The sequence below is a fragment of the Chlamydotis macqueenii genome, chromosome 12 (genome assembly GCF_036417535.1).
Source record: "Chlamydotis macqueenii isolate bChlMac1 chromosome 12, bChlMac1.mat, whole genome shotgun sequence".
NCBI lineage: Eukaryota > Metazoa > Chordata > Aves > Otidiformes > Otididae > Chlamydotis > Chlamydotis macqueenii.
In genome coordinates, this window is record NC_141567.1 from 18,453,110 (window position 1) to 18,480,069 (window position 26,960).

The 26,960-nt window shown below is 41.5% G+C and overlaps 2 protein-coding genes across 10 annotated transcripts in view; both read left to right on the top strand.

Annotated features, from left to right (window-relative positions):
• Positions 1-7,927, top strand: part of TBC1D2B (TBC1 domain family member 2B) — a 42,370-nt gene extending 34,443 nt beyond the window's left edge. For 4 of the 6 annotated variants that reach the window (XM_086756885.1, XM_086756888.1, XM_086756891.1 and 1 more), the window contains one exon: positions 498-4,571. In XM_086756885.1, coding sequence (XP_086613011.1) covers positions 498-693 — 196 coding nt within the window. In that variant the 3' untranslated portion in view covers positions 694-4,571. Of the gene's footprint in view, positions 1-497; positions 4,572-6,445; positions 6,554-7,725 lie in introns of those variants that run through there. The other 2 variants (XR_015259832.1, XM_086756886.1) reach the window with 2 other exon arrangements.
• Positions 7,928-8,415: 488 nt separating this feature from the next.
• Positions 8,416-26,960, top strand: part of DAPK2 (death associated protein kinase 2) — a 52,025-nt gene continuing 33,480 nt past the window's right edge. For 2 of the 4 annotated variants that reach the window (XM_086756878.1, XM_086756874.1), the window contains exons 1-2: positions 8,416-8,551; positions 16,157-16,254. In XM_086756878.1, coding sequence (XP_086613004.1) covers positions 16,178-16,254 — 77 coding nt within the window. In that variant the 5' untranslated portion in view covers positions 8,416-8,551; positions 16,157-16,177. Of the gene's footprint in view, positions 8,552-8,847; positions 9,030-16,156; positions 16,255-26,960 lie in introns of those variants that run through there. The other 2 variants (XM_086756875.1, XM_086756876.1) reach the window with 2 other exon arrangements.

The window sequence follows — 26,960 nt, forward strand, 5'->3', positions numbered from 1 at the left end:
TATCATAAAGTTTGGCTTTTACATGTTTTGTATTTTCCCAGGCTTTATCTAAGCTCTTAAACTATGTTGTTGGGTTGAATAATTTGAGAACTGACTCTCCTGGGATTGAATGAGCTTCAGTGAGTAATATGAAGGAAGTTATCCAGTCTATAACTGGGTAAAAATGCACCAAGTGTTCAGTCTAGCCAATGAAACTTGGATTAGCTGAGCTTTTCGGCATCAGCAAGGCTGTAATCTCTATAGCGTTATATAGAGCTTGCATGTGACTTTGCGAACTGTTGAGGATTTGATAACACATTATCACTTGAAATAACTTTAAAACTGAGTGCTTTATAGAACTTTCCTGCAATACTGATAACATCTGAGACCTGTCAGGTATGTGGAGGAGACCAGAGGTGCCAGCCATATCCTGAATATTGGTATGGATGAAGTTCAAAACTGATTTTTAAAAATGCCAAATATGAACGATTGTCTTCTAATATTGCATAATCTTACAGGAAGCTGACTGCTATTGCTTTTGGAGACCTGAATCCTTTTCCATTGCGTCAGATCAGAAACCGAAGGACTTACCACCTGGAGAAAGTGCGTCTTGAACTGACTGAACTAGAAGCCATTCGTGAGGATTTCCTGCGCGAACGAGAGACATGTGTAGAAAAAAGAGACCTTATTAGTGATGATGAGGAGGATAGTTGAAACTACTCAACATAAACTTTTCTTTGGGATCGTGACCAAAGTGAGTTAACCTCCAAAAGACTTTATGAATCCTGTTAAACAGAATGTAAACTAGTTGCTTTTGGAAATATGCAGGACAGATTTCCAAACCCCAGCACTTTGAGAAATATTGCTTTGTATGGAAGCCAAACACTTCTGTTTACATTTATGTTCATGGAATTGTATGTAGAGCACTTAATATCTGTCTCAGTTTAGTCAAACAGCTGAGTTGCCAGTTGTTTTCCTGCAGGGTACTGTTAGTGCCTGTTTGAAACAGTAGTAAAAAAAGTCCAGGCTCTGTTTACTACATTCATTGCCATTCTGCATTATTTTCAATGTAATCATGTTTTTTTTGTAGCACAGGTTCAGTGTGGGAGGACATCATATTTTTTGGTTTCAGGTTGATTCAATAAATGGCTTTCATCATGTTGTCCTTGAATAAACTAGCCATTCTTGAGGTCACAAGCTAGAAAACTATGGAATGAGGCACAGGAAGAACTTTTACATTCCTTTTGTCTTTTCCTGAAGTGACATGAAATGGACCATGAAACAGAACACTTGAATATATGTACTTAAAGTAAAGGTAAAATAAGTACCTGTGTGTCATTGAATGTTCAGTGTATACTGAAACAGTGATATCAACATCATTTATGCTTTTCTGGGCAGCTGTGTTGATGAAGATTCTCGTTAATGCCAAGGGGTTTATAGACCATATTCTCTTTAGTCAATTTTGTTTCTATTCCCTTTTCTGATTGCAGTATCTCAAAAAGACCACAACCAAAAACCAGCTATTGTGGAAGAAGAACTGAGTTTGCCACAGGAGTACCGTGTTTTAGTAGCTAATTAGTTGTGTATCTTCTGAAGGCTTTTTTGGTTTTGTTTTTATTTTAATGCTTCTTCCTATTTAGGGTTTAAATAAGATGAAGTCTTGGTCTTTAAGAAGAAAAATAACATTCTTTTTGCATGAATGTGTAAGTATTGTACAACAGCAGTAGCAGTAGGATTCCTGAAGCAAATATTTATCACAATCAAAGGAGCCTAAAGATCACATTAATGCACCCAGAAACTCAAGATGCTTTTCCAGCAGAAAAATGCAATATTCTCTTAATGTGCTCAGCTTTGCTGTGAGTGCTGCAGGCACATCCCACAGAACAGCTGTAAGGAAACACTTGGAGTGTTCAGCTGTAGCGTTTCCGACTATGGAAGCGTGACTGGAGGCCACCCTCTCATTTGGTAACTGGCAGTGCTTTTAAACGGTTCTGAGGACAAGGAAGGTTTTTCTTGCTGACTATTCTCTGAACTTTTGCAGTGTGCTTTCTTGAGCTGTTGGATCTTCAGAATGTTGGGTTGGCTTAAATGTTGTGTTTGGATGTGTTGTGCTAAAACTAGCATTCAGATACTAGGCAGCAAACTGCTCAGTTCTGAGAAAGTGGTAAATTAGCAGAAACCAAAACTGGTAGTTGGGAACGGTCAAGTGTATCAAGCCTCTGCTTCATCTGTTTTCTTTCAGTTTTCTGACAACAAGTAGGACTTCTGTCAGGTATGCTCATGTAATTGTTTTAGAAAAACTTAAGTGTGTGCAGGGAGAAATCCTGCTTCTACTTCACAGCACTTTGGGGTGGTTGTTCTTGGGTTTTTTTTGTTGTTGTTGGTTGGTTGGTTGTGGTTTTTTTTGTTTGTTTCTTTTTATTTTTTGGGGTTTTTTTTGAGAATGTATTTGTAGCCTTGTCTAAATAAGCATATTATCAGTCCATTTATCTGGAAGGGAAATATTTAATCAGTGGTGAACATTGTAACTTACAGGACTACTTTTGATAGAAAAACGTATGCTTCTTCTTATATGATATATAATTTTTAATTAGCCAACAAATCCTTGCCAGTGAGGGACATATGGTATGATCATCTTGATTTGTATGTTATTTGTATTCTAAAAGGTCCCCTGCCTTGTCTATTGTACGCAGTAGTTTGGGTTTTTTTATTCCCCAGTTACTCTTGGTTGTGTACTTGAGTTTATTAGGCAGGTTTTTTCATATAATTGCATCTACTGTGTTCTTTTTTTACTTACAATCAGTGTTTAAAAATACAAATGGGACCAGGTTTTCTAATTTTCTAGGTATGCTGTCTTGGTTTTGAAAGAGCCGGTCTCTAAATCAATCTATAATGTCCGGTTTTGGGTTTGGTTTTTTTATTAAATCTTGTTTTCAAACGTTGAATGAAATCTTTCTGAGCTGAAGATCTTCCTTCCAGTGGCAACAGTTGAAATGTTAAGGTGAAGAATTCAGAAGTATGTACCTACCTTATTCCTAAAAGTCTATTATTCCTGGGTTTTGAGTCTTCACTACGAACTAGTCCTATGAATTTAGGAGATGTTTTCTGACTTATGTCATTGAAGTCTTCAGGTTGTAAAGATGAAACTAACTTTAGGGCAACTGTTCAGGAAGTTCTCTAGCTCGCAAAACATGACCTGCCATGTCACAGGACCATTTCTTTTTTGCAGTTGTGCTGACGGTTAAATTTGTGTTTGTTGGTTTTCGTGATGTAAATGGTTACCCAATTGTACAGTAAAATTAAGTAGCTCTGTTTCTTATGCCACTGTGTGAAACTAATACATGAATGTTGGGAAGCTTATGGCAATCACGTTGTCTCTGGGTATTTTGTTAGCTTGCAAATATGAAATGAGTTGATGCTGTTACACTCAAGTTCCCAGTGAGCTGTTGGCTTCATCTTTTTAAGCATCGTTGCTGATGCCTTGGTTAAAAGGCCAAAGAGGCATCTAACCTCTGACCATTAGAAGTCTACATAGAACAAAAGTGAGATGCATATCGCAGGAAGCAATGTCAGGGGAAGCTTGCCTTGCTGTTGCAGATGTCTTTTGAGTGACGGTTAGTTTTATCGCGGTGCTTAATCTGGTAACTTTAAAGCATAGTAACTAGTTAGGGACATGCAAGATACACGGGCAGTATTTAAACCTGAGGAAACCAAGTGAAAATACAGTGTGACTCAGTGGCCGGCAAAAGCTGAACTGCATAGATACCAAATGTTTGTATTTAGAGGTAAACTTCAAAACAGTGCAGGAGGATTTAACACTCATGCCAGCAGCCTAGTAGGAAGTCGCCCTGTTAATGCGAAGACAGACTGCTAAGACTACTTTTTAACTTCAAGGTCATGTACATATGTGCAAAGAGTTCCTTATTCATGGTTCCCAGTATATGTGATGTAAACCAAATCACTAAGTCGCATCTTGCATCTTTGTAAATGTATGCGTGGCTTTCCAGTGAAATTTCTGGTTACTTGTTTAAAACGTTGTATTATCTTCTGTTAAGTAGGCAAAAAAATGGTGCACTACACCTCTAGCTGTTACAACTGCACAGTATTTCAGCTTTACCTGTACATGTGTACAGGTAGTGTTATCATCCAGTGTTATCAGATTGTTTGGGTTTTGTGGTTTTGTTTTGTTTTGTTTTTACCAGCTATGTAATCAATAAAGACAACCTTTTTTGTTGCCCTTTTAGGTGTCTTCTGTAAGCGATTCTCCCCTTCCCCTCAGTCTTTGTAAACATGGTAGGGTATTTCAGCAGAAAGGGAAAGATAGATATATGTATATTTTTTTTCTTTCTTAAAACATCAGGAATGAATGAGTGGTCTTAAATTTGACAGAGTTGTATGTTCAGTCATGCTTAACTGAGAAATGGGGAATTAATTAATTTCATGAGATTGTGTAGCTGTTTAAGTGAATGTTCCCTTAAGTGCCATGTTAGAAATCAGCAATATGCGGTACAAGAAATTTGAATCACAAAATGTAAGTGATGTTATTTTCATAAAGATTGATGTAAAGAAAAAATAAATTGTATATTACTTTACAGCTTGCTCTGGTTCTCTTATTTTTTTTTTTTCTTTCTTCATAACAGATTGAAATAACTGCAGGTGGCATCAGAACAAAGCAGTAGTAAAGCTGGTGGTTTTGTCTGATAATGTCATTTGAGAGAGTTTCTATAGAGGAATATATATGCAAATTTGGTTTTGAAATATGAAGATGTGAACTACAGACATGTTGCATGCAGGTGAAGCTGACTGGGTGAACTTGTTATTGGTGTCTTTATTTTCTTAGGAGAGGAAGGGAGATTAAATTTGCATGAGTGTTCACTAGGAACAGACTTCCTAAGAAACATATGTATTTGTATGATGCCTCCTGACACCAAAAGCCTCTTTAGTAGGTTTGTGCACTGTTCTGCACTTTGTGCCTTTGGTAGCCAAGCGTATAACTTTAGCTGCTTTGTGTTGCCCTAGCAGCTGCTGGTGCCTCTTAAAGAACAGCTGAGGCTTCTGTTTCCTCCTTGGGACTGAGCTTGAGACATCTGTTCTCAGTGGAATTGCAACAGGGATGCAAGTGTGGCTGATGCATATAACTGATGTATGTTGTTAAATACTTATTCCTAAGAAACACCTTAACTTAGAAAAGATTAACAGCACCTCCTCTGCTCTGCTCTGAGACTAAATACCTGCAGGGTCTCACTCTCTGTTGTGGGTGCCTCAGAGATGTAGAGAACACGCTGAAGTCTGCTGGTATTACAGCGTATCAGGTGCTCATTCTGTGGGATTTTCAGAAGTGCTAAACATAGCTTCCTTATCTGCAGCTCCTCGACCTCATTGGAAGCAGAATCCCTGTAGTGCTGAAGCTTTAAGAATTCCCACACAAGAAGTACATTCACTCAGATAATGCAAAGGAAGGGTGTGCTCTGCCTTGGAAGTTTTCTCCCCTGGAAAAGAAGGTAAAAGGTTCAGTCACAAGGAAGTTAGTAGAGTGGTATTTTCGTCATGATATGCTGTAGAAGCCATACTTCTCTACAGTTATACCCATCTACAATGCTAGCTTTTCAGAGGATGAGACTAGAAAGCAAAACTCAGGACTATATACTGAATGTGCTATTAAAAAAACCCAGTTGTTTAATTAAAGAAAACTATACCCTAAATTAGTCTGAGGTGTTCTAAACACAAGTAAAGTAATTAAAACATTCAACACTAGAATATACCTGGAAAATTAAGATTACTTTGGCCTTAATTAGGATACCCCTAGCCTTGAGTGACTGCATCCTGCCTATGTGTTTCAAATTAGGTGTACAGTTTCTGTGTACAAACAGTTTCATTTTTGCAGCAGGCTGCCTCTAAGACTTCAAGTCAGTGATGTCTTCAGGCACTGTGATTTGTGCTAAAACTGTGAAATAAGCTATCTACCTGTTTTCATAAATGCAGGTGGTATTTTTCTGGTATTTAAGCCTGGGAGTCCCCCTTTCCCCCTTAGGAAGTGAGAAAGACTGGTAAGTGCATGGCTAGCAGACACTGCAGTGTTTGGTTGTGCTGCCTGCTTTAAATGCTACTGAGCTTTGTGCTGTCCTTCCCATTCTTGTCCTGTATGCACATGAAAACTTTTGCCCTGATTGCCAAAGATGTTACAAAGATGTCTGAGTTAGTGTTTTAAGGGTGAACAACTAAAGACCCATGTAAGAGCAATTTCTTACTTGGGCAGAACCTGTATTTTGGCTTACAAACTCTGTGGGCAAGGCATCAGGGATGAGATTCAATCTACCCTTGCTGCTCTTGGAGACCTTGCAGGGCTGGCCAGCAGATATTAAATTCAAATTGGGGTTATTTGGAGTCTGGGGAGAGCTTGTCCTGATTTGAAAAGTGGTTGTGGCCTCTCAGCACAAGCCATGCTGTTCTGTCCCCTTCCTTGCAGCTGGGAGCAAGCAAAAGAGGTGGCCTTCCTTGTGTGCCCTTCCTCTGAGTGTTTTGTAGGAGGATTGCTGTGACTTTCATGTGATCATGTCACACTGGAGAACGAAAGGTGAGGAATGAAATATCTGCTTCCTTTTCAAAGGGTTCTGAATTCTTCCCCTGCCCTTTGAAACCTTTACTATTGCTCCTATTTCCTGTCCTTCACCCTGTGTAATATCAGATGCAGGCACTTTCCTTTTGGAATTGGGACAGCAGGGTGGAACTCCTGGGCTCTGAGCACCACTCCCAGGGCACGCAAGCAGAGGTACAGTTCAGTCGTCTTGACTTGGGACAAGCCTGAAGCCAAGTTTCTTTTTAACTGTGATATAGGAAGCACTGCCTTTAGGCACTTGCCTAGTATAAAATTATATTAAAATTCATCTATCTTTGCAATTTATGGAAACAGGCTGCCTATTTATGTATGATAATTTGCCATAGCTTTTTGTTATCTTAACCACACAGAGAACTGAAAGTGAAGGCAGCCTGGCATTTATATTTGACTTCGAAGGTGGGAACAGTACCACATCATTTCTCATTAACAAATGGTGATATTAACTTACCCAGGAGAAACTGAAGGAGACAAAATAGTATTTATTGCAATTACAGTCTGCCACATAAAGAGGGAGAAAACCTAGTTTTACAGGTTTTGGGAATGTCTTTAAGACAGGAGAGTAAACAGTAAAAACATTTGGTCTAGGGCAACTTGGAAAACAGTATTGCAAGTGTTTATTACCGGAGTGTGTATTAATGCATTTTGAGATCTACAGTGAGGACTGGAAACTGGAAACCTGTGCCACAACAGGGAATTTCACTGGGTAATGTTGAGTTTCAGACAGAATAAACACTATAGGCTTCTACTTAGGGTTGTATAGAATATAGAACAAGGCTTACACAAATGAAATGCCTCCCTAATGAATTCACTGCCTCAGCCTTATTTCCTTGGTATTGTTTTCATATATCCTGAATCTACTAAAGCAGAAATTGGGTCCTACCTCTGGGATATTCCCTAATCAGCCTGACAGAGCTGTGGTGGGCTGGAAGGCTTTGAAACAACCAAGTGTGTGTCTGTATCTCAGATGTGGGAATGCATGGCTTCTGCGGTGATGCCAAGTGCTGGGGTGATTTTCCCTGTGGGCTGCCTGCAGGCAGCACATTCATGTCAAAATGGGATTGTTGCAGCGACATCGGGCAGCCGTTAGCATTTGTCTGCGTCCTTGATTCAACTTTCTGCTCTCATTGCAGGCTAACTCAGCTTGACCGCTGATGAATTGGAGCACAACTGAGTAAACAAGTGAGGACAGTGTTTGTTTTTGAGATGCGGGGCCTTTTGATTTCTGGAATAAATAAGGAGTTTGTATTGTTATATATGATTGCTGCTAAAAACTGGGACTATGTGAGTGCTTCACTACACTTTGGGACCAGTTACTACCCAGAAGGAGCAGGAGGGGCCAGTGCCTGTGCTGGGTTATGGTGATGCCAGGTGAGCCTCACTTATGTCCCGGGTGCTGGTCAGAGGCAGCCGCCCTTCATCCCTCCATCCTCAGGGGCCAGGCGTGGGGCCGGAGCGTGGGGCATGTCACCCTGCGACCCAAGGGCGAGGTAGAGCGTGGGATTTTTGCAAGGACCCTCCATTTCCTTTCTGTGGAGCAGGTGACGATCTACCTCCCCTCAGCTCCATCTGTCAGCCCGCACCCCGCCGCCGGGCGGGGGGCGCAGCCGGGCCCCAGGGTGGGGGCGGGCTGGGCGATGGCGGACTCTCTCCTCCCGCCATTTCCCCTCACGAGACCCCCTCCCGCCATTTCCCCTCACGGGGCCGCCCTGGGCGCCGCGAGGGGGCGCAGCGGCTCCGCGCGGTGGGGCGAGGGGCGCGGGCCCCGGCGGCCCCTCCCTCTCCCCGTCCCTCCGGCCCAGGGGCGGGCGGCGGGCACGGCCCCGCCGGCTCCTCCGGTGACCGGTGCCGCCCCTTCAGCCTCCTCCCGGAGGCTGCAGGCGGTGGGGGGCGGGGGCCCTGTGTACCGAGGCAGCGCCGGAGGGAGCCCGGCGGACGCGGACGGGGCCGTGCCCGGCGGTAAGTGGGCACTGCCCCCCGGGCTGGGGCAGGGTCTGGGGAGCCCGGACGAGTCCCGGGGTCCGCAGTCTGGTGGCTGTGGGGCAGGACTGTCGGAGGTGCTGGGGTGGTGGCTTACACTTGGTCATCCCGTTCGCACGGGGTTTTCAATGGGTGCTTCCACCTCGGATGGTAGGTGCCAGCTGTCCCGCAGCTGTCGGGCGGGGGAAACGGCAGCTCCCCGGACGGTCTCCTCGGTGAGCAGCTGTCATTATCCCGCAGGTCCCAGAAGGGCTGGGGAATGCAGTAGTTTCAGAAGTACTCCGCTCCGTGTTACACGCTGCTCGGTCTGGCGTCGTTTCTGTCCAAAGCCACGAGGAACAGTTGGTCCTGGGTTCACACCTCAGCTTACTGATGTCCTTCAGCAGCTGCTGTGCAACTCCATCGTGTCTATCCATATGTTCCTTCCTGACTTTTTGCTCAAAACGCTTGGGATCTGGTAGGTTCCTTAACACCTGCTCTTCGGGGCGGTGAGCTGGGGGTCTGCAGTGACGCAGCACAGCGGGGGCTGGTTTGGCCTGGCCCGCATCCTTTTAGCGGACGGTCAGGAATGAAGGTGCGAATGCGAGGGTGGAAATGTGTGGCAAGGGCTTCTGCTTTCACTGATCATTCACCAGCTGCACAAGGACCAAAATTGGTGGGAGAAGCTCAACTCTGACCCTCTTTGGAGGTGTCTGTTCTGAAGCATTAGTAGCTTTCAGACTTTGCTGCGTCCTTATTCTACTTGTGCAAGAATTGTAGATCGCACGGGCTAGATCTCACTTGACTTTGGGGCAGCGATGTGCCTTATCTGCAGTAATAATCCTTGAAGGCGCCTCGGGGACGGGGAGCGGGGCTCTGCAATGCTGTGCCAGCGTGCCTGGCATTGCGGGCTTCCCCCTGCGCCCTGTCTGTCGAGGCTTTCACACCAAGCTCATTGCTCAAGCACGCGAGGGCTTTGGGATCAGTTACAGCGGCAGCCCTGGCAGCGAGCTGTCTGCTGGGCAGCCGTAATTAGCTGCAGAGCTAACGCGTTTGGTACATATGCTTGAAGTGGCGGCTTGGAAACGCAGTCTTTGGTCATTCACCACACATGTAATTACTGCAGAGTAAACTCGGGAGGTCAGAAAGGGATCCGTGGAGAGCTAGCGGCAGGAGCAGCGATTCTGTAGTGGGACTGAAGTGCTCGGATGTTGGGTGTGTTTCGTGTCCTTTGTAGGCACACAGGTAATAATGGCTGCCTCAATTTTCTAACAGGAAAATTTTCAGGCTACTAGTGTTTTTTGACAGAAAAATACTTAGGTGAAAATAAGGGTTTGTTAAAATTAATATAACTTTTAACTATGCTTTGTTTATGTTTATTTGAAAGCAGATGGTAAAAATTACTCTTTTTTTTTTTTTTTCTGATGAAATTGCTTAGTCTTTTCTAGGCCAAAAAAAGAAGAGAAAGAAAGGGAATGAGAGTGGTGAAGCAGGAAAACACTTCAATGCTCATAAAAATCTGTTTAGTTTTAGCATAAGGCACAAAAACTAGAAGACAATATCATTTGAATTTGTTTGGTGGGTTTGTTTTTGTTTGTTGAGGTTTTGTGATTTTTTTTTTTTTTTCAGATTACCAATTTTAAACAGATTCTAAATTGTTTTGGTCATTTTTCAGTATTAAAAAACAATTTATAAGGGAAGTTGTTACTTTGGTCTGATCTAACGTGTTTTGGATTTTGCTTTAGTGTAACTGTTGTTTTGTAATATAACAAGCATGCCAGAGGGGATGCTTCTGAGTTTGGCAAAGGATTTAGTGATTGAGCTCATGTCAGGTGTACTTGAGAAAGTAAGATTATTCAGCTGTTACCTCAGTCACTTGAAACTGGTTTCCTTAGGGTAGAAGATACCCTAAGGAAAAAAAAATGCAAGGCTAGTGACAAACCAAATGATCCAACAGTTTTGTTCTCAGTTCTGTTTTCTGTAATCCTGCTCTCGTTCAGCAGTGGGTGGACATTTATCATGAATTTGACATGTGTAGACTAGTCACTGATTGTCAACAACTTTGGTGATGACAGGCTAATAACTTACCTATGCAGGGAAACCTTTTTTTTTCAAGACAGAAATAGAACTTACTTTCTTCTGCTCCTCTTAAGGCAGATTCTGTCCCCCTCTTCAGAAGAGTTGATTTCTTTCAATTAATTTCCTTTACGCACAGCACAAGCTGCACTAAAAAGGCACTTCTGTACTGGAATAAGAATATCTACGTCTGGGTTTTGTATTGATATAAAATATATGTGTTTAAATGCATGCCTTATTTCACAATGGGAAAGAGTGTGCTTTCTTAAGGTGATTAAGATCTGATTTTATGATATGACAGAACTTGGGAACATGAAGAATTTAGGCAGGACATGTTTCTAGTGCCTGAAACTGGAATCTCTGAGGTCTGTATCCTGTTTTTGGTTTTGCTACAGCTTTGTTACCTGTCTGTAGGAAAGTCATTTGCATAGGATTGTGACTACTTTGCCACCTTGTGCTATTTGGGATGTGTAAAGGGGAGCTGGATACAGAAGTAGTATCTTGTACTTATACTGTACATATACTATACTACAGAGTATCATTGTAAAAACGTGGTAAGCAATATGAATCTTGAGTAGAAGCTGGCCTTTGTATTAAAAAGCTCACTGGTAGGAATCCTAGAGCAAAGAGACCAAATAAGAAGAGATGGCCCCAAGGTGGGATGGTTGAGGAACATGGCATGTTGTGCAAAAGAACACAGAAGGCTATCTCCTCTGCAGAGCTTGCCTTGGAGCTCTTGAAGCTCCGGTCTGATCCAAAACTCACTGCAGCAGATTCCCCTGTCCTCCTGGTTTTAATGAATTCCGGTGCGGACCCTAAGGGATTGGAAGGGTCCTGACTCGTATTGCGATATTGTTGGGGCACATGCCCCAGAAACGTTAGCATAAAGAAGAGTGTATCAGAAAAGAAAGCTGATTGTTGCTATTTGCTCAGATCATGAATGTACAACTTTTCTGTCTGAATGAGTTTAAGATGAATGACATCTCTAGTTCAGTCTGCTTTCACTGACCAGCATAAGGAAATAGCCGTCTGGCTTGAGAAAAAAAATAAGACTAATTGATCCTTTGATATACTTGTGCTCTGTACATGCAAATGGAGTAAAAAAACATTGTAGTTTAAATCTTTGAATGTGAAGTCACCTTAGTTTCCTAAGATCAGTATATAATATCTGGGGAGGGTTATGATTATGCTTGGGAATGGCATTTTTATTTCAGATTAATTTTAGATGCGTGATGGTTATCTCTTATTATCTGTCCTCCCTCATGCTGTGTATTTGTTAATGACAATTGTCTTGGATCATCAAGTGTGTGATCTATTTTGGGCATCTGCTAACTGTGACTGCTGGGGAAAGCCAGTGAGAGATATCTGTGGAAGTAATGAGAGCGGAAGGCAGTATAAGATAATGTGAAGTGATAGACATGGGAAACACCAGCACATCAGAGGTATGGCTTGAGGGTCTGAACACTCTGGAGCAGTTTAGTGTTCAGTCTTCAAAAACAAGGGTCTAGATGGACTTGGATGCTTGAACAGTTCCTTGGCATTAAGAATAAACTTGCTGGTCTGACCTTTGCAGAACAAGGATGTAAGTCAAAAGACAGGCAAAAGGGATGAGAATTTTCTAGCTGTTTTTGAGATAATATTACATGGTTTCTACGCATCTGCAGGTGTAGGTGTGACCTCTGGAGGATACTGGGAAATGAGTAAACTTGTCAATCAAACATAAAGTGGCTGTGTTCCCAGAGGCATCTTGGGTGGGTTCCCCATTCTCAAAGCAGTCTTTTCAACTTGCTCTTCTGAATGACAGACTCTGTCTCTCTCCCTCTCTTAGAACAATGGTTTTCTTTTAGGTGTGTTTGCATTCATGTTATTTATAGCTATGTACCTTGAATTCTGATGAAGGGAGTAGTCAGCTTGAGGGATTTACAGTCTTTGGGCATGCATGCACTCAGAACTTAATTGTGCAATTCAGGATGAGCAAAAAGTTTGGGGTTTTCAGCAAGGCTTGGCTTTGTCCTTTTTTAGCCTTTTCTGAAGTTTGAGGGTATTGAACTAGGTTTTGCACTAGCACTTCACAAAATCCTGCTCTGAACAATTGCAAGCAAGAGGAGGCCATGAAGATCATCACACGGCTGGAGCCTCTCCTATGAGGCCAGGCTGAGAGAGTTGGGGCTGTTCAGCCTGGAGAAGAGAAGGCTCTGTGGAGACCTTATAGCGGTCTTCCAGTACCCTAAAGGGGGCTACAGGAAAGATGGGGAGAGGCTGTTCAGTAGGGCCTGTTGTGACAGGACATGGGGTGATGGTTTTGAAATAGAGGGAGGTAGATTCAGACTGGACATCAGGAAAAAAATTTTTATGATGAGGGTGGTGGCACACTGGCACCGGTTGCCCAGAGAGGTGGTGGATGCCCCATCCCTGGAAACATTCAAGGCCAGGTTGGACGGGGCTCTGAGCAACCTGATCTGGTTGGAGATGTCCCTGCTCCTTGCAGGGGGGTTGGACTGGGTGGCCTTTGAAGGTCCCTTCCAGCCCAAACCATTCTATGATTCTGTTAATATGGAGCCGGTAGCTCAGAGATGTCCTCGTTCTTGTAAATGCTACCAAAGCATTTATTGACGGTACTTTCAAGCCTTGAGCAATATTGGTCAATGAGCTTTCTCTGAGGTTATGAAAGGTCACTTGAGGAATATAATAATTTGCTTACAAAGCAGAATTTCAGTTGTTTGTTTTCATTGAGAGGAAAACCAGACATTTTTGTCCTGGTTATGAACAGGGCTTTGGGAAGGGAGTTAATGAGCAAAGTAGTAGAAGAGTTCATCTGCTTTATCTTGGAAAAACTGAAAATACAGTCAAAGTCTACATCAGCCAAAAAATGTCTGAGAAAGTATAGGGATGGAAAGTGGATATGGGAAAAAAAAAAAAAAGCCCACATTGTAATGCACGTAGTTGAGGCTCACCAATGCAAGTGTGATTTCTGCAGTGTACTTCAATAGTGCTGTGGTTATTCTGGTCTTCAGCATCACAACCGGTGTGGTTTCTATCGTTTGCCTTGGGTAGCTGGGTAAGAGAGATCATCGCTAGATCACAGTTATACAGGAAGGCATGGGAGGCAAATTTGTCTCCATTGCAGAGTTTTGAAACTGAGGTTTGAACAGATGTGTTAATGAAAATGCAGAAGGCGCAAACAGAGCCTTTAAGAGAGCCACAGAGCCCAAAATGTGACAGAAATTTATGTGTTTTGGTCATGTGACAGATGTCACATCCCCACATGCACCCTTTCCCATGAAGTGTGCAGATATACACCCTTCAAAAAGGAGAGCACAGTTTTGATGTACAGCTGAAATATTTCCCATTGTCGGCTAAGAGCAAAGTGGTGGCTCCCTTGTGAAGAGGGAGTGAGGCTTGCCGGAATGATGCAGGTACCCTGTAGCTCCTCCTCCATCTTGAAGCAAAGAGCGTAGAAGAAAGCAGGCTGTGGGCCGTTAAAGCTCCCCACCTAATGAATACATTGTGAAAGGGAAAGGAGTGAAGGGAAATTAATGGTCACTAAGTCCCCCTGGATCTCCTCATGCTCCGGAAATAGCGATCCAAAAGGATGCCCCGCACAGAGATGTTATGTATATGAGAGCCCTCACGGAATTACACAAAATTGTGTCGCTAGAGGATGGGAGCAGGTGCTGTTTCTCAGCTTGCGTGTTGTGTGCTGAGTGCCTAACAGAAGGATACCTGATTTTGTTGGTACCCTTTTACTAATTGCTACTGTTTTTTGGAAGAGTGAATGTTGTTCCAAACTAGTATCAGTGTAAGCGTTCATGCAGTAGCCCTTCTGCTTGGAATAAAGCAGTCAAATAATTTTTGTCCTAATGTGTAGGTTTTGCTAACATCAGCCAAAAGATATATGTAGAAGAGCTGAGAGACTATTTCGGTTCCTTTGAAGCAATAGAAGGAGCATATTTGGAAAGGAATTGAATTGATACTCAGCATGCTGCCAAGGGTCTATGAAAAGGGAGGGGGAAAACAAAGCAGCCAGTCTCTTTTCTGAGGTGAGTGCATGACAAAAGCTGGGTGTGTTTTGACAAGTTGTTAGATTTTTTTTATTTTTTTTTTTTTACAATGCATTTGCTGCTTATGGTATGTGCTTCTGTGTGAGAAAAATCTTTTAAAATATGTGCATTTCAGCTTGGCAGGAACCCTGCAATTGCTCTTTGGTACTTTGTCCTATTTTATAAGAAGTCTGCTGATTTATCAAAATAACTGAATCTTCTTGCGACATTGAATTGGGCTTATTCCTAAAGGATCAAAATAGAGCTGGGCTTGCTTGTGAAATACGCTTCACAGTGTGCTACGCTCAGATGCCAAGGACTGCTCTTTAAAAACACAGGAGCTGTACAGAAAGAGAGAACCTGGAAGTCCCCAGTGCATCTGAAGCAAGCAGCATCTGGGATGCATAAGGAAGAACACGTTACTTTGAGCAGTACAGATATGCTGCCAAAGCCTAGAGATGTGTGAGAATAACTGCATGGCTCGATGGAGTTGGATTTTGTTATGGTGCTAGAGGCCTTAGACCTACTTTACACATTCCGATCCAAATAGCGGGTGGTGTTTGGGCCACTGGGAATAATGCTAGTGCTTATCTACACAGGAAACACCAAGCATGTCATAAACTGGTCGGCTGGTTATTGTGTTAAAATCCATTCTGTTAACATAACGTGTATGTTGCTTTGTGGGTGTATCTCGAGGAATAATGTGATCTCTGATCTTATGCAGCACGGTATAATGCACTCCCAGATCCTCAAATGCACCACTGTGAGGCTTGTCTTTCCAGACCTCACAGAGCTTGTCAACTGAAAAGAGTGTGTAACTGTGAAGTTTGTTTCCTGAACACAGAGTAATGCACGCAACAAATGCTGCTTTTGTTTTTGTAATTTGAAACACCTAGAGTGTGATGAAAGATGTTGGGCCAAAAACTCCGTAGACAGAATCACAATGCCTTTTTGTAGTATTAGTTCAGATTTCCATTTGCTGTCCTGCTGATGTACTTCAGAAACACTGCCTGACATGAGAAAAAGGAAGCTCTGCCTTGTGATCACCTTGGTACATGGTCTGCCTGCTGACACTGTAATGAAGAAGCCTGGAAAGCTGGTTCTCATGCTAGCTCTTTTTAGTGTAGTGTCTTTTTAGGACTTTTTTAGGATGCTTTATTGTCCATAAGTTTGTCAAATTATTAATTAGTTGCTTTACTTCCATCATATTTGTATTTCAAGGTGTATTCTGTGCTTCTGGTTAAGTATGTGCTCAGGTACTTCAGTGAGGGGCAAGAACAGCCTTCATGTATAGGTGCTCACCTCTTTTGCAATTTGGGCTCTCACTATTTGGCTGAGGCTGCTAAATTAATTCTTTTGATTGATCAGTGCTAACTCTGGCCATGAATAAGCTGCAATGAATCCAAAGTGAGTATGCCAGAAATGTGTTTTACTGATTCTTTGCTTGTTGGAAGATCGTAATGCATGTAATTATTTCTTAATATTCTAGTTGCATCATCTTTGTGCATCAATGAGAAGTCCAAATATGGCTTTGTTCAAGCAACAGAAGGTGGAGGACGTTTACGAAATTGGGGAAGAGCTGGGAAGGTAAGTCTGTACTGATGGTGGCACACTATTCTAAAAGCTGACACATGGGCATATTTGCCACATCTTAAAACAATGACTGTGCATGATAGCCTCAATCAATTGCAATATACAACAATAGAAACACATCCCTTTATAAAAACTGCACTTTGGATTTTATTTTTTTTTTAGGTTAAGTGTGCTAACTATTTTTCCTGTTTCTTTTCTTGCAATTAGGACCACAAAAGGTATGTTTACATGGTGTTTTGTAGATAGGCGTCATCTGTGTCTGTGCTTTAGACTGAGTTCACCTGTCTGTCCTCTGAAACAGCTAGGAAACAGGAACCCATGGTGCTGTCGTCACAGATGCAGCGCTTTAATCTGGCTTGTTATTTTGAACAGTGCTGCACAGCACTGTTGTTTTCAACCGGCTCAGAGCACTGACAGGACATGTTCCTATCTGCCTGCAAAACACTGTATGTATTCCTGAAAAGCTTTACATGTCAAGTTTCAGCTGGACCGGTTAATAACTGTATCCAGCTTTTAGTCTATAAAGGCTTATCTGCAGGTATTAATTAGAGGTGGAGTTAATGGACTATTACCAGGCTTAACCATAAGCACCTGCTTAAACACTGCTGGGTTTGTGAGCTGGATCGCACAGTGCTCCCCAGGTCACTTGGCAACATACAGTGCTCTGGGTGAGGATAGCTGGTTTCCATTCAGTGTCCAACCCTCCAGTGATTTTCTTTTTAATATGCAAATAGCTAAATTAGGGCTATACACATGTTGGCTTCTTTCCTGTAGTCTGGCAGTTGGTTTTGATAACTGACTCTGTATGTGCAATTACCTTTTTTTCAAGGGCCAATAATTTAGTTACATTAAAACACTTCAGTTGAAGCTGTTACCCTGCCAAATCTTATTTTTTTTCACTCCCAGTTATTTCATCTTTAGAGTTGTTGAGAAGATTTTTTTTTTTTTTAAGGGGAGATAGTTTTTTGGGGTCTGTTTTGGTTTTGTTATTTGGGTTTGGTTTTTTCTCATTCCCTTCCTTCTCAGGAACACTTAAACTATTAAATTTTCTGTAACTGCTTACTTTTTAATATTGACTAGTCCTGAGAACATCACCCCTAAAAGTGAAAATCTAACAACAGCAAGCAGTAAAGAAATTCAGTGTGTGTATGCAGGTGTAAAAGGTGTGGTTTTTTTAAAAACCTAGAAGGCCCTAGTATGTGTTGTTAACAGTCAAACTGCTAAAATGAGAAACTGGAAACTGAGTAGTATATTTTTACTTTATCAGTGTATTTTCACTGTCAGATTTTGTGAGGGACTCTGCAAAGCTCTCGTTTCAACTGCGTGTTCTATGTGGGGTGTCACTGAGTTATCACGCCTCCATATCTGAGCAGTAACTACTGATTAGGGCCAGTAATAGATGATATCTTGCTTTGGTAGAATAAAAATAACACACGAGACAGGTTGTGGTGACTGAAACACAAGAATCTTTTCCAAAGCTGACTGATGCCCTTCGAACCTGTAGGTGCTTTTTATTAGTTCAGTATGTTTGTCACGGGCTGTTAGTTGCTGACAGGTACAGAGAGGTAAAAGGATTCATTTATTGTCATTCTGGCAACAAAAGTCACTTATAAAACAAGGATTTTCAAACAACGTCTGTGAAGGGTCTGTCCTGTTCGTGTCCTAACTGAGTTTGTGATTTCTTGAGAACAAAAGCAGTCAGTAATACAGGCCTAATGCTTGTTCTAGCTCAGATTCAGTCAGAAGTTAAAATACAGGAACTCACCAACAGAGCCAGCACCTGTTTATCTGTAAGTCTTTGCACAGGAAAGGAGGCTCCTATTATATAGTGCCAATGCTCCTTCACAAGGTTCTGGTCTGGTGTTGGAATTAGACCCTTCCTGTCACTGTGCAGCATTGGAGGCAGCTGCAGCGAAGGCTCTTCAGATCCAGCTGTGTAAAACCCTGCAGATGGCACATTTGTGGACTCCTCACCCACATCATTCTCAGAATCACTGCTGAGCTAGAAGCATCTCAAAGGATGCTGGAAATGCAGTTGTCTCCTGTGCCAAGGCAATGGTGTGAGGGAAAACTCTCTGCAGAAAGGGGGAGCAGGTTTTCCACAGCTACAGCTGTGTGCTGTAACTAGCTGCCTGGCTCCAACATTCCCTCAGTCTTTCAAATATTAATCTTATGTTTACACCTCTGTTGCTCAACTTCTCCAAAGGGTACATACAGGGAACAACAAGTCAGGCATGTGGCATGAGAGACAAGAAGTTGCTGATGGGCTTGCTCCTTCTAGCAGCTATCCTTGGGAAGCTTAGCATAGAATCAGAGAATGGTTAGGGTGGGAAGGGACCTTCAAAGGTCATCCAGTCCAACCCCCCTGCAAGGAGCAGGGACATCCCCGACTAGATCAGGTTGCTCAGAGCCTCATCCAGCCTGGCCTTGAATGTTTCCAGGGATTCAGCATGGCCTATGCTGAATGAGTGCGATACTTTACTATAAGACATGTATATTTAAAGTTACTTCCTGCAAGATAATATCAGCCGGTCTGTGAGTGTGAAGTCTGTGAGGACTGAGGTTTTCTAGCAGTAGCTGAAAGGGAGCCTAAAAAGAGGAGGAGCCTCAAGAGTGAATTTAGCAAATTTCAACATTTTAAAATAAAAAAAAAAGAAATCTTTTGAGATCTATAATACATTTATTGCTAGAATATTGAAATATTAATTTTTTTCTTTTTCAAAATTTATTACAAGACAAGGGGAGAGTTTAGAAAACTTAACTGCAGATGAATACATTACAGGATATTTATTTAAGAAATCCTCAGTTTGCTAGTTAGTCTGGAAGTCTAGAAGAGCTAGAAGGCAATGCAGTATAAAGTAATCAGTGCCTGCAGAGCTATTAGAATATTCTCTTCTCTTTCCCCTTAATCACAAGGGCAGTAGACTGTGTGATTTTACACAGTCCTCCCAGGCATTTAATGCTATCACTCTTTGAAGGCATCAGAGTTTCTGACACATTCAGTTTCTTTCTCTGTCTGACCTGTTGATCAAAAACGGATACTTCAAAAATTATTTTCCATAGAATATTTCCCTTCTAAAATATGAGTTTATGTTGCTAAATGTAACTTCTATTCAGGTAATGGCAAACTGCATCCTTTACCATTGATCTTAATAAACTTCATAAGAAACCTACTAACAGTTTTGCCTGTTTGAGGAGGATCCTGGTGTAAGCCATTTGCAGCAATGTTTGTGGCAGATCGCTCTAATTGCACGTCCAAGCGATGGAAATGCTTCTGAAAAAGGTGAAAAAGTGAAGGCTAACTTGGCTTCTTGGGAATATGCACCAGGTTAAATAACTGTTGGTTCTTGTGGCGAGGGAGGTGGCAGCAAGTGACAACCAAGAACGGAAATTCTTAAAATAGAGGCCAAAGCATGCCAAGAGAAGGAAGAACTGGCCTACTGAGCCAGCAGTATAGTTCCCAGCAACAAAAGCCCAGTGGAGAACCTTTTAACAAAATGTTTCAGGACTTGTGATTTGGACAAGTAGTTCTGTCTAGCTGGGCAAAAGTTCTTGTAGAAACCTGCAGGAGCCTTTTCCAGTTGTACTAGCAGGCACTGATGGTGGTCATAGGTGCATTGAGAGTGCTGGAATTTCAGAGATGTGCAGTGTAATTTATAAAAGGTTGTACCATAAAGTCATTAATCTGCTACCCAAATGTGTTGCCAGCCAGGCTGTAGAGAGCTGTTGGCATTTGTGCCTTCTGGGCAGTGTCACTTACGTGTCAAGTCTGGGCTGGCGGTAGGAAGTGTCACGGAGCTTGTCTGGAAGTGTTTCATGACAGCGCCTGTTGAGAAAGCGTGTTCCTGCAGGGTGGTGCGAGAATGGCACTGCAGTGTCCTGAGACAGTGTCCTGCTTGCTGCAGGCCCGCTCTCTGCAACGTACAAGGACTTAGAGCATGCTTAACAGAGACAAACTTTGGAGTCATGTTTGGGTAAGGAAGTGTCCCCTTTCCTTCCTTATTGTCCTTTCACTGTAGGGAAGGGGCTCTGTCTTCCTCCATAATGTGTGCCAACCTGCCATTCCAGTTTCTTGCCTGTCTCAGTAACTGGGAGCTCTGCTCGTCTCTAGCCCCTCCTTTCTCCAGCTTTTGTCTGGCTTTGCTATGTTTTCTGCACAGGTAGGAGATCTTTCATGGATACAAGATGCACAGTCTGATTAACTGATCTTCATGGGAAATCAAAACTAAGTCTTCCAGTATGCATGAGAAACAAGAAAAGCATTTTGTTCACTTGCTAGTTTGAAATCCTCTCCGTTGGGAAATACAGACAGTTTGTTGCTGATACAGCATGGTGGCCTCTGAGGAACGCAGCTGGGCACATCTTTAAAATTGTAAGAGCTTTTCTTCTGACATGAAAAACAAGCAGAGGGCTTGCTGAAGTTGTGGAAACTAGAGTACTGAGATGGCTGTTTTCAGTGGGGTCCTATGCGTAAAGAGTTCCTAAAATGCGTAAGAGTTCCTAACCAAGTTAATGCCTGGTTAATGCAAAAGGTGAGTTAAATATGAGTGGATTGAGCTTAGACTGTGGAAATAAATTTTATAGTAAGGCTGTGACATTTTTCTGATGGTTTCTATTTCACTTTGAGGAGTTTTCTGCTGTATGTGGTTAAATATCACTACCAAGTTGTTTCCTCATGTTTCTTGGGGCTTTTTGTTTGTTTGTTTGTTTTGTGGGTGGGTCTTTTGTTTGTTTGTGTATTTGTTTGTTTTTTGTTACACTGGGTTTATTACCTAATCTACATTTTATTTTCTACAGAAATGTTGAAGGCTGAGTGTCTGGCTCCCCTATTGCTTTCTTATTTGGAGCCTAAACTCTCAGGGCTATGAGCTGTCTCTAAATACTTATATTTTTAGCATTGAGGTTGCTGGGTTAGTGAAATCAATATGTTACTGTAGGAAAAGTTACTCATAATATAGAAAAAAAACCCTCCCAAGTTTCTGTGGCCATTCATTTCTCTACCGCTGCTTGAATTGACAAGTGGCCGGGTGAACAGTGGGAGAGAAGCAATGGTACTTTGTGACAGTCGTGTGCTAAATGAAAGCTCTTTTTGGTGAGCAAGTAGAGTCATTCCTCCTGATTTCCTCTCCTTGCTTTGAATGATCTAGTTTGCTTTTAAAGGCTTTTAGGATTTGTTGAGCTCCAAGTCTTCATTGTTAAGTTTAGGGCTGGGGGAAACTCATGTATCATGTGTAGTAGCTGATTTTTGTGGAATGGATGAACAAAAAATATGTAATTGGTGTGAATGGATGCTTCCATTTTTTTCCATGGTGGTAACATTCTTTCAGGCCACTTCTGAATTATTATATTTGTTTCCTGCTTCTACATGACAGTGTTTCATGTTCTAATGGGACTTTTAGATATGTAGAGTTTTGATTCACTCTCTGGACTTCAAACAGATTGCTGAATTTTTTTCCTCTTTGAATAAGGTACTTAAATTTCTTGTATAATTGTAGTTCAGCAGTGTCATGTTGTACATACCCACTCTGCTAAAGAACAAAACAGGTGCCTGCGTTGGGTGCTTGCTTTGGTTTAAGTTGTTCCTTTTGCATTCTGTGTAACCAGGCCAGTAAGAAATTCCACGTGATTTAGTCAATGCCTTAATATAAAAGGTAATCACTGTGATGTCTGTTGACTAGTTTGGCCTCCCATTTCTCAGCCCTTGCTCACCTGGGGTGTGGTTTCATGATTAAAGCCAAGCTAGATCTTTCATGAATGGCCCATCATTCCTCCTGTAGTCCCCATTCTGCAAGTTCCTGTCTCCTTCCCTGTGTTGGACATGGAGAATCAGCTCCGCTAACTGAGATAAGTGAAACCTCTTTTTTTTTTTTTTTTTTTTTTTTTCTGAGTGAAGCTTAAAAGGACAGCAAATATAACATTTTACCAGTGGTAATGGAAACTTGGGGCTTGGCACGTAATTGCTGTTCTGACAGCGTAGGTAGTAAATATTTATTTATGTAATGAAAACAAAAAGCAGAGATAACTGAGTTATTCGTTGTAGGGGAGGAACTTGGAAATCTATGATAAAAAGTCATGTCACCCAGCTAGGTGGACTCTCCCTGGTAAACAGAGGGGTGTGACTGCAGCTGGGAAATTCACTCGTTACACACATCACACAGGATCTTCATACCAGGAATTTTTTTTCCTCTCTATAAAAATTGTTCAATATTGCGCTTTCTCAGACATGAACCTGAACTCTGTTCTTAGATCAATGTGTACTTTGAATTAGTTCTTTAAATTTGGCAGAATAACCTTGGATTATTTTGTCCCTACAACACACACAGAGCAAGTCTCTGCTTCAGATACAAAATGTAAATTTAATTATTAAGCACTAACTAGCACCTCTGTTAGAAGATTTTTGTAACAAGAAATATTATGTCCTGTGTTTGATGTGTATTGTCTTCTGTTGAAACAGTTTTGGCATCTGGTACTTAGTCACCATCACCTATGATAGTAATGGGCTGACGGATACAGTCAATATTTTTGGAATTTTTTTAATTCCTTCTAGCAGAGTGAGTGATATTAGCTTTTTCCTTTTCAAACAGATTTCCCTGCTAGTTTTCAGTGTCTTTCAAGTGTTTCCAAAATACTTCATTTGTTACAGAAAGTGCAGAGAAAATAGTGGGATTTTTGTTGGTTTTGGTTTGGTTTTTTTTCTTCATAATAACAAAGCTGCTCTACCCACAGTAACTGAGAAGAACTGGCCTTGGCTTCACTTAGTAACAGTCATGCATTTTTTTTTAAGTGAATTCCTTATTGCCAGCACCCATCTTGATGGTGGAAGTGATCTCTGTATCTCCTCAGTCCATATCTGGCTTTGAAAGTATAATTAGAGCTGAGTGACCCCAGTGGTAGTGGTCAGAAAGCTCAAATTTGGTCATGTCTTTAACTACTGCATATTAGGGCTAATCCCTGTCTTTGCTTTGCCACTTCTGTAAAAACAAAACTATTCTTTCCACTTTGCATTGCAGTAGAAAGCAGATGGAAATTTGAACAGCTGAGAAAATAGACTCTGTATGGTATTCATTCCATGCTTTTGAAATGAAAAACATTACTTATGAGTAAAAATACACATAAAATAAACATAGTGCAGCTCACCACTGGACCAACAATGATGAAACATTGGGCCAATTATTAGCATCTTATGCAGAATAGGGCTTGCAGATACTTGTCTGAATGGTCAAGCTTAATTTAGCTCAGGTGACATCTATTAATCATTGTTAAAGCTCTACATCAGTGGTTTTGAACAGGAGTGAAAACCTGTTGTAATAGCTGAGCATGGTGTGCAGTGATGCTGTGGTGAGGAGCCTGAGAGCTCAGGAGGAGGAGCTGAGAGCTGCCGCTGTTCTGGGCAACCCATAGTGCAGATGCAGTCACACAAAGTGGGTGGCTGTACCCTAAAGCCAGGACCTGTAATCTTTACTTACTACAGAATCTAGAGCTTTTGTGAGAGAGTAATTAACCTCAATTTTGTGGATCTATAGTCCTCACAAAGAGGGAATTTCCATTGGTCTCTGTTTCCTATGTAGGAAGAGTGGAGGAAACAAATAATGTACCTTCTGTGCTGTCCTGCTGCCGGAGGAGATTGTTTACTTCAGTATAGCAAAGATTAAATAAGATGAGGAGGTAACTTCCATCTCTTATTTTGGCAGGCCAGAAGAATCCACAAAGAGCAGAGAAATGCGAGTCTCTGCAACCCTCTGTGGTTTTGGCCTTACAGATAATTTCCTAAAATGTTGATTAAAATGCCAGCATGATTTCCATCTGTTTTATACATGTGGAAGGAGAAAAATAATTTAACCATTTGACCATAATGCTGCTCCCCTCTTACAATTTATCTGCTCCCAGGTGTGTTACATTCAGTCCATATCTAGCTGGATTTGGACCTTTAAATGTAAAGGTACAGCGTACTAGCCTTCTGCACGCATATTGCGTATGCGCTGCTGTTGCTCCACGTGGCAGAAGGAACAGCTTATCACATCAGCTGTTCCTGCCGAGCCTGAGTCAGCTTTGACCTTCCCCAGGTCTCTGGACTCTGTTCATTACCACTCTGAAAGCTGATACTCAATCTAAAAGCTAAGTGTGATAAGTGGGGAAAAATTTTTAGCATGTGCATTTTATTCTTGAGCTTCAGATTACAAAAAACACTTGCCAGGCTCTCAGGAATTTGCCAGAATTGTCGGGCTTGTGCTGTATCACTGCAGACTCTGCTCCTCCAACCTTAGGAGCTGATAAGGGCCACATTGCTTGTCATTGTGTGATTGGGAAGTTTCCAGAAACATTTAACAGCTTCAGGAGATGCTGGTGATGATTCAGTAGGTGGCAAGGTTTCTTGTGACTCAGGGCTAATGACCCAAAATGGTGTTTAAGGCATTAATTGCCTGTAATGCAGATGACATTACTTTACTGATAGCCTGTAATAATTCATAGCATTGTTCATGACCATAAGATGTCTTAAATCTTGAATTTCAAATATTTTATTTGCTCTCTGACGCAGAGATGGTCTTTGGGCCGGTACGTGTTGGTTACCTTTGCATGAGCTGTCAAGAGATGTGGATGAAAGGTGCCAGACAGTGATGTTATCAGAGTCAGTGTATGTCCAAAGGTGCTCAGCACTTCCCTGTCGTCAATATCGAAGCGTACCGTGTAAAGTCACTGTATTGTAGAGTACTGTACAGTCAGTCAGTAAAACATGAGTTGAGTGAAAATGCCAGTGTGTTTAAAAGTGGCAGCTGATTTTTTTTTCCTCTTTCTGTAGAAAAGAGTATGTCTCATTAGGTTTAAAAATTAGCATATTTTTAGCATAGTGGTATTGTGATACCTCTTTCTATAATGTTAACTGGTTTGGTTCGAAGTCACCCTGACACTGCGTGGGCACTTGGTGAGCCTGAACTGAAGTCATGTTTGTAATTTCTCTTTTCTTCCAGCCTGTATCCCAGGGCTGTTTCCTGTGATAATCTTGTGTGAAAGGTTCAAAAGAGAGCCGTTAGTGAACTGGATTTACTTCTGTATCTTTCAGACATGTAAAGAATTTATCTACTTTTTAGTAGCCAAGCAAAATTCCTGTTAAATACTCTGTTAAGAAAAGTTTTAGATCATTCTATCATAATCTGGCATCTGCCACAGTTTAGGTTCTGTGTAGTTGCTTTAGGAGAGGTTGCCACTTTGTTTGCATTTTGTTTGGGAAAAAAAACCTCAAACAAACCAAAATTGGCTTTTTATTTGCAGTTTAAACAGGAAGTACAGTGACATTTGAGACAATTTTATTTGTAAAGCTATTCATGAACTTATAAGAGGTGTCAGCAGAGTATTTAACAGGTTGTTTGGGGGATTTTTTAAGTTTCATTCTATGAAGACTGATCGAAACAGCAAGATACTTTCATTTCAGTGACGTTGGCATGCTAAGATTTCTGTTTTGTTTTTTCAGCTATTGTACGTCAGGTTTTTTGTAAACACTGTGCTGTTGAACATACTATTTATTCACTGCTTAGATTAAATTTCTGCTGTACCAAATCCTGGTTTAGTCTGCCAAAAAAAAAAAGTATATAAAAAATAAAACATACTACAAATTAATGCTATCATCCATTTACAGAAGGCTTCCAGTGCTTCATGGCTGTGACCACAAACTTCCTACACAAAACTTCCAGGAAAGTGCTTTTATGCACAAATTTTGTGAACCTTGCATGGCCTTTAGTTGAGCTGTGTTTCATAAATGAGCTGAGAGCGTACAAATGGCTTGCAGAAGTTACCAACAGACTCCTGTCCTCTCTGCTGGGAAGAGCATGCCAGTGCACTTACAACTAGCAGAAGCCATCTCTGAGTGTTAAGGAAAGAGGGAGGGTAGTATTTCGCTTGATGCAGTAGAGCAATTGTTCTAATCACTTACATTTGAGAGGAAAGCAGCTTTTTCAGGATTGAGGGTTTTTTTTTTTAAGAAAGGCATTTGGCAAGAACTCTCAAGGGCTTTGCTTTGAAAGTTGACAAAAATGTAACCATGAAAGGATAAAATTATTAGTGTCGTTTTTCCAAGAAAAAGAAATAGAAGTGAAAAAGATGGAAAAGTAATAAGATGCAGGCTTTCTAAGCTTGAGATCGCCAGTTAAAACCAATCCGAATTTAATAGTGGCAAAAAGGCAAGATGAACAAAACTGTTGACATAAGAACAATTGTTTTAAACTGAGAATAAATCACTCTTCTTTGTTGAAACTAAATAAACCAGCCTCTTAAATCTAGAGAACTCCTGCATTCAGGTTAGCTAGACGCTATTATCTCTGATTATGTTGATGTATATTAACTTAAGAATGTACACATGATGATTTCATAATACATTTTTAGGATTTTTACTCGCCTCTAACTGTAGATTATGCAAAAACAAAGCAAAGGATGCTCTAAGCTCATTCACTGGAGAAAGGGCAATGTGATGCTAACGGAAGGTGAAGCTGACTTGGCGTATGACATAGACTGTAAAGTAATCAATTGCTGTCAGTAAACATAAATAAAATTGTTTTCAGGGTTAAAGATATCGTATTGACTCAGAGCTCAGAGAACATATGACACTGGATAGGGTGTCAGGTTTTTTTTCTTGCTGCCAAGGGACCAAACATAATTTATCATCCAATTAGAGAAAGAGAGCCAACGACTGGCAAACTTTGCGAAGTCTA